This window comes from Mesoplodon mirus (genome assembly GCF_964341445.2).
Source record: "Mesoplodon mirus genome assembly, chromosome: 12".
NCBI classification, from domain to species: domain Eukaryota; kingdom Metazoa; phylum Chordata; class Mammalia; order Artiodactyla; family Ziphiidae; genus Mesoplodon; species Mesoplodon mirus.
Window position 1 is genome coordinate 31,428,382 of NC_138988.1, and position 14,909 is coordinate 31,443,290.

Consider the following 14,909-nt stretch of genomic DNA (forward strand, 5'->3'; position numbering starts at 1 on the left):
AAGCAGAGAGGAAAACTACTGGGCAGAGTTCTCAAGACACCTTCCCTGTTGCTAAAAAAAAGCAAAAAGGAAATATGAACACAGGTGGCCGGAAAGAACCCAAGTCCAAACACACACCTGAGAGGCAAAGAGAACTTTGATGGTGTATCGCCCGGCGGCAGGAGGCACATATTTGACAGTAAACGTGTCATTGGCGTTGTGAATAATGTCAAAATCCACGTCTTCCTCATCGTCACTTAACACCCGGGCATCACACTTAATGCCAACGCTGACATCACCTGGAACAGACCAGCTTATTAGCACCGGTTTACGAGAAACAGCATGTCCCATGCAATCACTTCCAGCTCAGGCTCACACCCCAGAAAAGCAACTGGGAAGTTTCCAGTAAGAAACCTGAGAAAGGGATGGTGCTTAAATCACGGTTTTGCAGAGAGAATGGAGGATTAGCAAAGATATCACCACGGAACTGACACAGAGGCTCATCAGATGAACGATTACCTATTCAGGTGGATTAATATCTCCTGGTTCAAAGTTCATTACCCATGAAATGTTACAAAGAGAACTTCCTTCCCCAAGAAACAACAAGGACTGAGTTGGGTGAAGCCCCCTCTCACCTTCGCCAGCCTCAGTACAGTCCACTGTGAAGTGAGTAGGCTCGTGTGCCTTCAGTCCACTTCTCTCCACTCCTGGCCCAAACACTTTGACCTTCTGGGGATGGCTACCCTGCCTGATGTTGACCTAGAGAGGATGGGGAGAAAAGCTGTAATCAAATTCTTCTCCCCATGGACCCAGTAAAGACACTGTCAGTTGTTAGAATGTTATACTTCTGGGCAATCTACAGCACTCGGCCCTTTGGGCCACTCCATCTTCCAAGGCCCACCAAGCATGGGTCTTTCCATATATTTGCCTTGGCCATCAAGCATGGAGTCCAGACTGGCCTCAGGACTGGGCTTTTTCATTACCACGACCAAGGTTTCACCTCACAACCTACCCTGTAAGGGCTGTGCGGGATGTTGACACCTCCCCAGACCACGGCAATGGTGTGCTTGATGGGCTTAACCGGGGTGTACGAGCAAGCGTAGGTGCCATCCATCCGGCTCTTCATCTGGATGTCAATGGGCTGGCCGTCCCCGTCCTGCAAAAGGGCAGAGGCTAAGAACAGAGCTGACCCTCACACTGTCTCCATCCACTGTGGCCTCCCAAGACAATGAAGTCACTGCTCACTCATCCCACAAAATTTCATGGAGCACCTATGATAGGCCATGTTCTCACAATACAACGAACACAAGTGATAAAACACTACATGCATTTATGCATTTTTAATTACTAAGAGAAAACGGTCCCAAAAGAAAGCCATGGTCACTCAGTGCTTCTTAATTATAATTCCTGCATTTAAATCCTTGGGCCAAATTCAATTAAATTAGATAAATATATTTGATAAACCCTTGTTTACAAACCCTCCCATCACAGCCTAGGTAGCTTCAGCCACACTGAAGGACATTTACAGGGAAATCTGAAACAATCAAGCCTCATTTCCACACAGCACAAATCATAAAAATTTGCCCCTTGCTTTACCTGTTACAATCTCATTTAGTCCTCACATAAACCCTACAAAATAAACATTGTTATTCGCAGTGTGTGGATGAGGAAACTGAGGATCAGATGGACTGAGCGACTTGCCATTACATGGATGGATCCTGTTACCTGACAATTACCTGCACAGGTCGTCCCTAGAAACTTACCTGAGCAAATATCTTTAAGGGAGCTTTGCCGGCATCCTTAGGATCCACGGTGAACTCGGCCAGATTGTTGACAATGCACCCAGATTTCTCCAAACCTGGCCCGTATGCTTGAACCTGGGGCAAAGGGCCAATAGTGATTCTCCTTCTGTGTAATGCCCTAACTACGCTCCTATCAGAAGACTGGTGACCAGGAAATGGGAGAAAAGGAAAACAACTGTGTCTGGCTTCACAGTACCTACATAATAGGATGGTTATGGGAAGGAAAATGCTAAAGTAGGCTGGAGCTTAAAAATAAAAACATGTAGGAGAAAAAGTCTGTAAAACCAGGCCCCAAACTGGCCTGTGCTCCCTGCCTTAATCTGTGCAGTAACCGGGGCAGGGACCTCCAGCCATGCCCAGTCTCAATGCTCCTGCTTTGTTCTTTGCTCAGAACCTTTCCCACTGACAACATTCCGAAAGTTTGCAGCCCCAGAGAGTAAAGGACCAGCAGTTGGCCAAAGACAGGCAACTGCCAGCCTGGACTGATGTCACCCTACGGTCAGCTGTCCAGGTGGGCCAAAGGCAGCACACATGGCGGGGGCAAGGGCTTCCTCCTGTCAGCCAGGCTGGCTCAGACTTGATGCTAATCAGCTTGCTAAATGTTTGAGAGAAGCTCTTGCAAACACTGCTCCAATTTAAGAGAAGGGGAGCTGGGGAGGAAAATTTAAAAACCTCTATCTATGGATCACCTTGAAATGATAACTATAGCAAGTGGCAAGACTGAAATATGATGCTCGGGGTTGCGAGAAAATAGCAGCTTACGGAGCCCCCTCTGTGGGCCAGGCACTGTTCTAAGGGCTGTCTTTATTCACATTACCTCCTTGAATCATGACAGAAACTCTAAGAAGCAGACACTCGTATCATTCCCATTTGATAGAGTCAGAGAGGTAAGTCACGTGCCCCATGTAACAAATGTACTAAGAGGTACTACCAGGTTTCTAACTCAGGCCTTTTTCCTTCCTAAGCCCTCAAAGGCTCTTCTCTGCGATTTCTCCACATGCTGCTCAAGGAAACTCCGTGGGCACTGGGGGGAGTGCCAGGAGCCAGAGAAGAGAGGACAGAACATGACAGGTTGATTCACCAGATCCGGGTTGTAGTCCCCCGAGGCGGGGTGGATGTAGGCCATGTAGGGACTGTCTTTGATGTCCTCATCGTCACACATGATGTGAACGGCATATTCACCGGGCTCCTTGGGCCAGTACTTGACATCACACGATCCGTCGTTCTGGTCATCATACTCAATCTTTGCCTGGGAGGGGCCTTCAATGGCAAACCCTGGGGGATAGGGTGGGAGGATCCCCCTGGTTACATGGCGGAAGGTATCTAGTCTGGGTTACGACTAACCCACTCCCTCTGCCTCCCTGAAAACCAAGTGTTAGCCAGAAGACTGAAATCTGTTTAGGTTCCTTTCCCACAAAACCAAGCCTACTGAGTCTTCACTAGAGACAGAAGGTTGGATTTTATACTTTTTTTTTTTTTTAAACATCGTCAAACAGGAAGGTCAACCAGCAAATCTTTCTGTTGGCAATATGGCAACACAAGCCAAAAGCTTTAAAACAATGCCCATCCTTTGCCCCACCAAATCCACTTCTGGGCTTTTATCTGAAGGAAGTAACTTTTATCTGAAGGATGTGTGTAAACAGTGAGATACAAGGATATATATTCAGCATTGTTTTTATAGCAAAACTCTGGAGATAACTAGAGAGCCTAACAGTAGCTATATCGATGCACTGTAATTCCACAGAAGCCATGGGAAATCAAGACATATCCTATATTTGCCTGAGGCAGAAAGATATAAAGGCTACCCCCAGATATTTTTGCAGCAGATCAATATTTATATGCCTATGTACAGGGAAAAAGTCTGCAAGGATATACCTAAAGGCTTAATATTACCTCTAGTCTACAAGGATATACTGGGTTGGCCAAAAACTTCGTTCGGGTTTTTCCATAACATCATACAGAAAACCTGAAAGAACTTTTTGGCCAACCCAATATTAAGATGTTTATTTTTCTAAAAGGAAAAATTAAATGTGATTTCCTCTTTTTCTCTCTTTGCTTATTTCTATTAGCTAACACAGAGGTCCTCAAACTTTGGCTGCTGGGCCAAATCTGACCCACTGCCTGTTTTTGCAGATAAGGAACACAGCCATACTCCCTCACCTACGGATTTTCTATGGCTGCTTTCACGCTACAACGGCAGAGTCATATAGTTGCGACAGAGAGAATATGACCCACAGTACTGATATGTTTGCTATCTGGTCCTTTACAGAGAGAGAGGTGCTGACCATTGTTCTAAAATGATCATATATACATCAGACGTTTACTTAAAATATGCTCAGTTATGCTCCAAAGAGTATTTACTCCCCAAATTTCTAATTTCAGCAAAATTCATTCACTGATCTAAACTAAGGATCAGTCAATAATATCTGCCGTGTGCCTACTATGTTCCTGGCACTGTTTTAGGCACAACATCCATAAGAGGCCTCTGCCCTCAAGGTGTAGTGGATGAATGAATGCTGGTGCCAGAGGCAGAGGGCAACTGGAAGGTCAGGGGGAGATGGGAACTGCAATTCCACAGCAGTATCCAGAGGTGGCCTCAGATGGTCAGGAGGCCAGGAAGCCCCGGGTAGTGAGGCTGAGAGGAGGCCTCAACACACAGCTTGACACGTAATCCAGATACCCTGCAATCTCAGCTCACCAAAAGCTGCTTCCACTCACCCAGAGACCCCACCTCAGAACCAACGGACTCCACCACGAAGTCCGCCGACCGCCCAACAATCCCGCCATGGAGGCCAGGGCCCCATGCACGGACTTTCTGCAAGCCTGCTTCAGGGCCAACTTGAACTTCAAAGGGGCTAGAAGAAAAGGAACAGAGGAGGCATTAAAGAGGAGCAAAGAAGGGGTTACATACAGCTATAAGCTCTTTACACATATTCTTTCCACTGGCCTGATACTATTCCCTGCAGTCCCAATCTCCAGCCAAGCCCTTCCTCCAGCCAAGCAGGTTCCCCCACCATTGTTATGTCAACAATATCACGTAATGGGGCTGCTTCAAGACACACTGCCTTGCACTATCCTGGTCATTTACCTTTTGTGTACAGGGCTTACCAGACTGTGAGCCCGGGAAGGCTATGAGAATGCATACGTTTCTATCTGCTGCTTATGCTATAACAAGAAAACTAAGTTGACTAGTCTTTATCTCATACATGAATGAATGTGCTTTAACTTTGTCACAGGAGATTTTTAAAAGTTTGCTTAGATTCTCAGAAACTTATAATATGCCCAGATATTTCTCAAGGTAAACTGAATTTATTCAGAGTTTAAAGTTGTCCCCAGGAAAGCTGGAAAGTATGTGAATGCAGGGAAGAAACTGAAGCCAACAAGGCGAAGCTGTAGACTGTGTCCCTCGGCTCCTGACCACACTCACGCAGAGGATTTTAATGTAAACCATAGCAGATTTTGCCATTTTATCCATGGCATTCCTGAACAGAGGCACACAGTGAAAGAAGGAGAATCTCAGTATATATAAGGGATATAGACACACAGCCCATTTGCTCTGTATTACTGTTCCTTCTGGCCTCTGCCTCCCACCAGCCCCAAACCGACAGCATTTGATTTAAAGCAAGGCAGCTGAAACCACAGCGACTTTCTGCTGCTTTTGAGAACAGGCCAAATGTCTGTGTGCTGCTCTGAAAAAAGAAAAAAGAAAAAAAAAAAAGCTTTCAACAAAGCAGCTCTCTTTCCCTCCTGCAGCCCAGGAAGCCGCCACCATGAGTCTGCCCTGGGCCAAGCATGCCTCTGGAGAAGACGCAACTCCAGCTGGAGACTCACCTCTTTGGAATGTGGTGTCCCCCCCATGTGATGGCGATGCTATATTTCCCCGGGGTGCTGGGGTAATACTCAAATGCATACACTCCATCCAGAAAGCCTTTCTGCTTCACCAGCTCCTCCAGACCCTCTGTGGGAAGGAAGCACACCATCTTTCCAATGCAATCCTAGGCTCAGAACAAGAATCCGCAAGACAAGAACAGAAAGACAGTGATATCCAGGGGGCTTCCCTGGTGGCACAGTGATTAAGAATCCACCTGCCGGTGCAGGGGACACAGGTTCGAGCCCCGGTCTGGGAAGATCCCACATGCCGTGGAGCAACTAAGCCTGTGTGCCACAACTACTAGGCCTGTGCTCTAGAGCCTGTGAGCCACAACTACTGAGCCCACACGCCACAACTACTGAAGCCCACATGCCACAACTGAGCCCACATGCTGCAACTACTGAAGCCCACACACCTAGTATCTGTGCTCTGCAACAAGAGAAGCCACTACAATGAGAAGCCCACACCCCACAACGAAGAGTAGACCCCACTCACCGCAACTACAGAAAGCCCACACACAGCTTCACACAGCCAAAAAAGAAAGAAGCCACCCATTTTAGACGCCCACAAAAATTGGAGAGGGAGCGAACCCTTACAAGTATTTGGCATGAGGCTGAGGTTAGTATCCCAGTATATCCTTTTCAACTAAAGCCAGATAATGAAAGCGAGAAAGCTCTTATATGCTGTCTCCAAGAGGACAGGTTTTAGAGGCTACCCCACAAACTCCAGACTGAGCCATCAGGCAGGAACTTGTTTTATGTTGAGCCCTGAGGTTTGGCTGGGAAAGCCATTTAGTAAAGCAAGAATCCAAGGTCAGAAAAAAACACGCCTCCTCAGTCCCTGTAGCAACAAGCCAACAGGAGGGGCAGCCCCAGAGCAGCCTGACACCAGGTCTGGGCAGTCTAGAACCTTGGCTGCCCTCAGGGCACTGCCTGCCCCAAAGCTCGGTGCTCTGAGATCAAACATTAACTTTCTGGAGCTCAGAACACTCCTGCCCTAGCCTGTTAGGAACACAAAGGGTGAGAGCAGTCCTGGAGCAGAAAGCTCAAGATTCCACAAAGCTTGGAAGTGAAACTGCCAAGGCTGCTGCACCTGCAACTAGAAATGCCGAGCTGCTTCTCTGATCTGGGGGAAAACTGGAGGATGGACTAGATACCCGTCTTCCTGCTTTCTGTCTCCTTTCCCAAGACAGAGCAAGAATGAGTTGCAGGGTGCTAGGCACTCTTCCACAAATGGCATTTATCTACAAAGAAAACTTAATCTTAGGGAATTATTCTCCTTCTGTAAGCAATGATCATAGTAATTAGGTACCTGACATCATTTCATCATCTATAAAATGTAACCTGTAGAGGGAAAATTACTGGCTTTGGAAACTGGGCTTGAATTCCAGCTCAGACGCTTACAAGCTATGTGACCTTGGTCAAGACCCTTCCTCTCTGAGCCTAGGTTTCCTCAAAGAAAAAAAAAGGGGCCACTTCATGTTGCTGTTCTAACTCCATTATTTATTTCTATTCCCAGAAGCCTTAAAATAACATGAGGCTGTCAAAAGCCACCACTGTTCCCACATCCAGGGCAGACATTATTAAATGATCACTGTTTCCTTCTGCATGGAGCCCTGAGAGCCTCAAATCTTCGACATAGCTCTCTGGGATACACTGATCAGAACTGGCTGTGCAATGATCCATGGCTGCAAAGCTGGCCGAAAGCATACCTGAGATGGGGAAACAAAGGAGCACTTACTAGGACCCTTTACGGTTACGCCGAGCTCTCCACTTCCAGCAGCTTTGGTGTCAACCTTGAAGTCTGCAGTTTCTCGGATGCGAATGCCTTTTGGCTGTAGGCCTCGGCCACTGGCCCGGCAGGCATTTGGATTACAGGCTGCAAGCACAGTTTCAACATCAATTCAACCTTTCATTCTTTAGTCCGAGTTGAGCAAGCCAAGGTAACTTTGAGCCACCCGCCAAGAAAATGTTTGCTTTACACAAAGAGTATGCAGCAGCTGTCTGAGACCAGGGGTCCCATTCAGGGAGCACACCAGGCTAGCAAATAAAGACACAACATAACTTTGTCCAGCCACACTGCACAGGGACTGGGGAAAAATTACTTTGGCAAAGAAAGCAGGAGAGCACAGCGTGGATCTGCCGGGCTCCTGGTAGTGGCTGAATTCTGGCGTTTAGCCTCTTGGTGGTGAAAGAGAGTTAAGACCTAGGGCTGGACATTGTTCAAACCTCATTGCCATACTCAAGGGCCCAGTAATTGGGAAGACTGGGTCTACTTGGAAAATGTAGCACTTGAAAACATCTGACCTTGTTCCAAACTTTAGATCAGCCATTTCTAAGTCTAAATTGTTGTCTTCTGCAGGAAGAGCCAGAGGATAGCTCAAAAAAAGACCAGATCAACCCCACCTCAGCCAAGGCAGACAAACATTTTAGTGCTGTCTGTTACAAGGTCCTCGGAATGTGGGCAGCTATAAATGCAATAATTAGGAATAAACACCACTCTCCATTTGAATTCTAGCTCTGGTTAAAAAACCCAAAGCTGTTAAGTCTAAAAATTAAGTACAAAGGTAGTTTCTAACATTCCTTACATAAGAGTTCCACAAAACTGTTCCATGGGGTTTGTCAGAAGGTCGACAAAAGACATCCTTGTGCCCTAGGACTTTTTTGACAACATGAGCAACCTTCTCATCGAGTATAAAAATGGGAGATTAATGGGTAAAATGTCACATTGTTCCTTTCCAAATCTGACACTGCATATCTGACAGCTCTCTATACACTGGGGGGGGTCACAAACTCCAGAATACAAGACTCTTTACTCTACAGAAAGAAGACAGTTCCTCCTCTGGCTCCTCCTCCCTGCAATGTCCTCAGGTGGACATTCCCAAAGAGACATACACACACCCTTGGAGTAGAGATGCTTTTATGTGGTTCATGGATGAGCATAAGGTTATTGGTTTTCCATTGTAAAAGTGATATAAAGCTTCTTTTTTCTTAAAATCATTTAAGTGGAGGAAGGGATAATACATCAAAAGAAAAACTATTGGGCTTCCCTGGTGGGGCAGTGGTTGAGAGTCCGCCTGCCGATGCAGGGCACACAGGTTTGTGCCCCGGTCCGGGAGGATCCCACATGCCGCGGAGCGGCTGGGCCCGTGAGCCATGGCCGCTGAGCCTGCGCGTCCGGAGCCTGTGCTCCACAAAGGGAGAGGCCACAACAGTGAGAGGCCCGCGTACCGCAAAAAAAAAACAAAAAAAACTATTAATTAAATACTAACTAATACAAGTGACAGATGGATATGCCAGAAATGAAAAAGGTAGTCCATGAGTGAGAGGAAGTCAGAAAACACCATTAGAACTAGGAAAGCTGTCCAAAATTCTTTCTTGCATTATGTCAAAGGGAATTCTGCTCCTGAATACATTGGGTTGTTTTTTTTTTTTCTTTGTCAAGGGGAGAAAAGTTGGTCATACCAGAAATAAGTCACAACAGGATGATAGGACTTCCCTTGGAGGGTTTAAATATGTCTTTAAAAACAAAAACAACAACAACAACTCATGGAAATTCTGAACATGGGCAACAGTCTCAACATCAAAAGGATAACTGCTCAGTTTATATAAACACTAAATGGAACGAAAGAGCCTGAAGGCAACCACTTGATTTCCCACTATCTTGAGATGTCTTAGTGATGTTTAAATGTAATTAGAGAGTGGGTCTGGGGTCTGGCTGGACAAGTGGTACTAACACCTGCACTATAATTTCCCGAAGTCACAAACAGCACAGGTCCAGCTGACCACTGCAGGCAGCACAAAGAACTGGCAATGGAAGCCCCACCAACCAGCCCTTACCAAGCGAGATGCCTCTGGCCCAGTGCTTTCAACTAGGAAGCCAACAGCTTCGGAGTCCAGGCTGGCCCAGAGGCAGGATTCGGAAGAGGAAGCCAGGTCTGCAGGTGCAGATGCAGAGGACAGAACAGGGAGAGGCAAGTATTGGTTAGAAAAGGTAGCAGAGTTGGGGGAAAAAAAAAAAAGAGTAACAAAGCCAGAAGGAAACAGTCTAACATTAGAGAAAAATGCAGGCTTCTGGCTGCAGAGGAAGTTTAACAGCATGGTTAAGGGGTTGACAGAGACCATGGTTCTATTCCTACTGAGGGCTACTCCATAGTCACTGATACCTTATGATACCTAAGCCTTGTGTCTCCGCCTGCAAACTGGGGATAACAATAGCCCCTGCAACACACTAGCTGGTGTCATGATTAGATGCAAGTGTGCTCAGTGCCTAACAGCCAGTAAAGGAGGCTGCAGGGCACCAGCAATGCCACTGCTGTTAACATCACACAGACGCCTCCCCCTCAAACAGCTCCAGTCCTGTATCTCTCAGTGAGGACCATGAATCCTAGTATGAGTGTTTGGGGGCAGATTAAATAAGTTAATACATAAAGCACTTAGGTCACTACACGGCTCACAGGAAGATATTAGTATTAATATCTTGAGGACAAAGTAGATACTAGTATTAATGTCTTGAGGCTACTTCCTGCCAAAGGGGCCCTGGCAGCAAAGGGACAGGCCTGAGTCCAGTTTTGGGCCCTGACCATTCTTGTGGCCTCACAGCCCAGTCATGCACAGCTAGCCTGAATGCCAGAAGCAGATGTGGTCCGCTCCCCTGGCACTCACCTTCCCCGACCTGTACAACGAAGGGACTCTTGGGAATGGTGTCCCCAGCAAAGGAGATCTTGACCACATGGGGTCCAGGCTGCACTGGTTTGTACACACATCGATACACCTGGTTTCCTCTGTCTTCCACAAGCAACTCCACGGTGTTCTTCCCCTGGGGATCTTCCACCACCACACCAATGTCACCCACACCAGCACCTGGGAGATAGAGAACATTCCACGAGCCCAAATCACCCTCTAGAAAGCTCCCTGCTGATGAGGGCAAAAGTAGGTAGAAAATGCAAACTGCAGAAGACAGAGAGGTACTCAGAAGGTTCACACCTGGACCTGTTTCCCGGTGGAGGGGAGGAGGGTCATAGCCAACTTTCCTTTTCTCCCATTCTCTATTTTCTACATTGAAAAGAAAGCTGACAATTCAAGAATTGTGGTTTATTCATTCCCTTTCTTACCAGCCCCCACCCAGGACCTTGCATAGAATTTAGTCTAGTAGATGATTCGTAAACCTTAGTTCTTTGGAATATTTATTTAGCCAAGTCAGAAATGTATACAGAAATTATTAATAATAATCAAAGTTAAGCTTGAGTATGAGATTTTAGAGAAGAAAAGCTGATTTTGAAAAATCTAAGAATATAACCAACACATTTGAAAAAGCTGTTTTTGTTGTTGGTTCTTCAATTTAAAAGACAAAATGTCAGGCATCCCAAGCCTTCAGGTTCCTGAGGATTATCTCAGGCTTTTCAAGAGGAGAGGTGTTACCTGCTGTGTAGATGTCAAAGTAGGTGGGCTTATTGGCGATGTTCCCAGCAGCTTCCAAGCCTGGACCTTTCGCAGTGACTTTACTGGCGTCTCCCTGGGCCTTGTCGACATTTACTTCGAATGGGCTCTTGGAGATGTGCTGTCCTGCAAAGAGGACTGTGACCTACAAGTGACAGGCAGGTGAGACATCATCACTTCTTCCTGCTCAGCGAGAACACTGTATCAAGCCACATACACCGAGAGCCTTCTCATTCATCCTCCCGATCATACACACAAAGGTGTGGGAACCAGGAGCCCTGGGGAAGTGGCCTCAATGGGACTCCCATCTGGCTCCACCAGTCACACAGCTGGGCCTGGGACATCATGCCTTTAGCAAATCCAAACACATCAGACATGCCTAAATTAGCCTCTATAGTAGGATATACACAAATACTTATACTTCAATCTCTAGACAATGGACTCTTAAGGCAGCTGCAAGTGAGACCTCATTGTCATACTCAAGGACGCAGTAATTGGGAAGACTGGGTCTACTTGGAAAATGTAGCACTAATATAATGCACAGTTCTAGGATTTCAAACCTAAGAGTCAAAGTATTTTTCAAGGGACCAAGATCATTTTCAGATACATGGATTTGAGACACAGTACAGATTTCCATCTAAACTTTGAGTCAAAGTTCTCATCTTTTAAATTTTAAGGGTTATCAGGTTGGGTGGGCCACTGGCCTCCACTATAGTCATCTGGCCTTCTCTGCACCCAGGCTTCGATGTTGACAGAGACTGCAGAGCACCGTGAAGAAGGATACTTAAGGAAGCATTAAAGACAAAGAACCCACAGCTTAGCATTTACACTCCAGGCTTGCAGCTACAATTATTAGTTACCTAGGTGGAGTCAGAAAAATCTTATGACATTGCAAAGAACTTAGTGGAATTCAACCAATCTGCAGGTAGTAACTAATGTCTCAAGTCTGATTCAGAGGGACCCCAAATTTTCTACAATGAACGTGGATACTTTTATAAACAGAAAGGAAAATCAGAAGTGAACTTAAGAAAACCACTCTTCTTCCACATATAACGAAGCAGGCCCAGAAGGGCAGTCCGAGCAAAGGCCATGACGTCTTATCTTACTTTGTGCAGTCCGGTGACCTTGGGCAGATACTCCACAGAGTATGTCTTGTTCTTATCGCTGTCAGGGGTCACTTGTGCCTAGGACGGAAGATGAGCAACAGTTAGAGAAGGTGCCGGGTGTGAGTGAAAGCATGCTATGCCAGCCAAGGTCCTGCAGCAAGGTGCCAGGCCAGGAATCTGCCTTGGCTATTTTCTGCCCCACCACTCCTGCAGGATGCCCCAGGAGGGAAGCAGCCTGAAGTCACAGAAACAAAACCACACAGCACAAAGGAATAATGCGGTCAGGATTCTCCAATGTCTCCTGGCTGTACCTCTCCAGATGAGAGAGACTATGAAGCAATTAATTTAAACCTTTATTGGCCCACTAGTTATTAAGAACTTATGAAATGCCAGGCCCAGTGTCAGGTACCAAAAATAAAACAAATCAGGCACAATTCCTAACCAGTGGGAGAAACAGACAATATGCCGGTAAACTTAGAAGTTCAGATGGTGCTAAGCACTAGGAATAAAATATAGTCTTAAGAAGGTAAGTAGACAGAAGAAACAGTTATGTGCAAAGGCCCTGAGGGAGGGACCAGAGGCTGGTCGGCATGGGAAAAGAGTAGAGAATCAGTATTGTTGCTGTATTGTATTTTATCAGTAACAACAGCTAAATCCTTTATAAAATAAAGGATACTTTATTTCATTATATTAAAAATTGTGTCCCTATGTATGAATTTATATGATTTTTCAAGGCACAACCCTTGGGCAAGTTACTTTAACCTCTGTAAGTCTCAGGATCCTTTTGGTAAAAAACAGCTTTTGTGGTGAGCTTTCATGAGGAAAATGGAGGCACAGTCCCTGGGCCTGTTACAAACTCCAAAAGCTCCATGGGATGCTGACAGGGAAGGCAGCATCCTCCAACATACCTCCTCTTTGTTCCCTTCTGGGTCCTCGACAAACACCATCACGTCTCCTTGCCCGGCACTGATGGTGTCCACAGTGAACTTGGCCGGCTGCTTCACCATGTTTCCAGTGAGCTCGATTCCTGTCACAGGTTTACACAAGCATATTACAAGCTGGGCCAGGCCCCAACACAGGCTATCACCCATCGTGTCTCCTTCAGGGAACTGAGAGATGGGACCCAGCTCTGCCACTGTCACATGGGAGACGGCGACAAACTGTGATGAGGATAATCAAACAGGTCAAAAACCCTAATTTTGTCCTTGTTCTTTAAGCAACATCCAATTCTGAAATATTCAGAGCACTTAGGTCAAAAGGCTGTACAACTGTGAAAATGACGTGGTGACTAGTAGCAGTGGGGCTTGCCTTCAGGGGGAAGACGAATGAAGTGCAGAGAATGGCTCATTTTTTATTAAAGAGCATTTTTTGTTTTTTGTCTTGGCCGTACCATGCAGCTTTCAGGATCTTAGTTCCCTGACCAGGGACTGAACCCGGGCCACCACAGTGAAAGCACCAGAGTCCTAACCACTGGACCACCAGGGAATTCCCTAAAGATGACTTTTTTATTACTTGAAATGTTTTTAAATTGCCTTATTATTTTTAATTAAACTTTTAATTAAGATGATTGAGCAAATTAATTTGAGATAGATTCACATACAGGTGTAAGAGATAATAATGCCCATTACCCAGTTCCCCAAATGGATACATCCTACAAAACTCGAGTACAACATCACGACAAGGGAACTAACCTTGACAAAGTCAAGATACAGAACATTTCTATGCCATAGGGAACCCTCGTGTTGCCCTTTCATAGCTACCCCCTCAGAGTACTACTCTGTAACCTCTCAGAGTACTAATCTGTTCTTCATCTCTATAATTTTATCATTTCTAAAATGGCATATAAATGGAATCACACATTATGTAAACTTTGGGGATTAGCTTTTTTTCCACTAAGCATAATTCTCTGCAATTTCATCCAGGTTTTTGCATGTATCAGTAGCTTGTTCTTTTTATCACTGAGTAATATTCCATGATATGAATGCACCACTATTTAACCATTCACCAAGTGAAGGACATCTGGGTTGTTTCCAGCTGTCTATTACTGATAAAGTTGCTATAAACATTCATGCACAGGGTTGTGTGTGTGGACATAAGTTTTCATCCCTCTGGGTAAATGCCAAGGAGTGCAATTGCTGGGTCATGTAGTAGTTGCATGTTTAGTTCTTTTTAACACTGTCAAACTGTGCTCCAGAGTGGCTGTAGCATTTTACATTCCCATCAGCAACGTATAAGTGTCTTGTCTTTCATCCTCTTAACTGCAAAAGGTTTCAAATTGTTTAAAAAAAAATTTTTTTTTAATAAAATCCAGTCCTCAGGCCCTTTGGCTACGCAACATTTTGAGTTCTGTTTGAGATGGTGCCCAGGTAGCCTGTAGGACGGAAGCTAAGGAAGCTTATCTTGCAAGAGAGTGGGGTGATCCAGGAGTGCACCCTTCATTGACAGAAAACCCTCACACACAGTCCAGTGCTCATGTACCATGCCAAGACCTCAGCAGATCATACTTTTACAAATGTTTTAAGCTTTTTAACTTTGATTGGTCCAACTGATCTTTTTTTCCCCCTTTATGGATCATGCTTTTGGTGTCAAGTCTAGGAATTCTTTGCCCAGTCCTAGATCCCAAAGATTCTCTTCTATATTTTTTTTCTGAAAGTTTTATAGTTATATGTTTTACATTTAAGTCTGTGATCCACTTTGAGTTAATTTTTATACA

At 45.5% G+C, this 14,909-nt stretch overlaps 1 protein-coding gene across 4 annotated transcripts in view; it reads right to left on the bottom strand.

Moving 5' to 3' along the window:
• Positions 1-14,909, bottom strand: part of FLNB (filamin B) — a 139,076-nt gene that overhangs the window by 55,021 nt on the left and 69,146 nt on the right. For all 4 annotated transcript variants that reach the window (XM_082637939.1, XM_082637938.1, XM_082637941.1 and 1 more), the window contains exons 5-16: positions 13,105-13,223; positions 12,197-12,274; positions 11,073-11,235; positions 10,317-10,514; positions 7,393-7,530; positions 5,613-5,739; positions 4,500-4,636; positions 2,863-3,056; positions 1,743-1,856; positions 992-1,135; positions 615-738; positions 118-278 (exon numbers count right to left, since the gene is read on the bottom strand). In XM_082637939.1, coding sequence (XP_082494065.1) covers positions 118-278; positions 615-738; positions 992-1,135; positions 1,743-1,856; positions 2,863-3,056; positions 4,500-4,636; positions 5,613-5,739; positions 7,393-7,530; positions 10,317-10,514; positions 11,073-11,235; positions 12,197-12,274; positions 13,105-13,223 — 1,697 coding nt within the window. The remainder of the gene's footprint in view (positions 1-117; positions 279-614; positions 739-991; positions 1,136-1,742; positions 1,857-2,862; positions 3,057-4,499; positions 4,637-5,612; positions 5,740-7,392; positions 7,531-10,316; positions 10,515-11,072; positions 11,236-12,196; positions 12,275-13,104; positions 13,224-14,909) is intronic.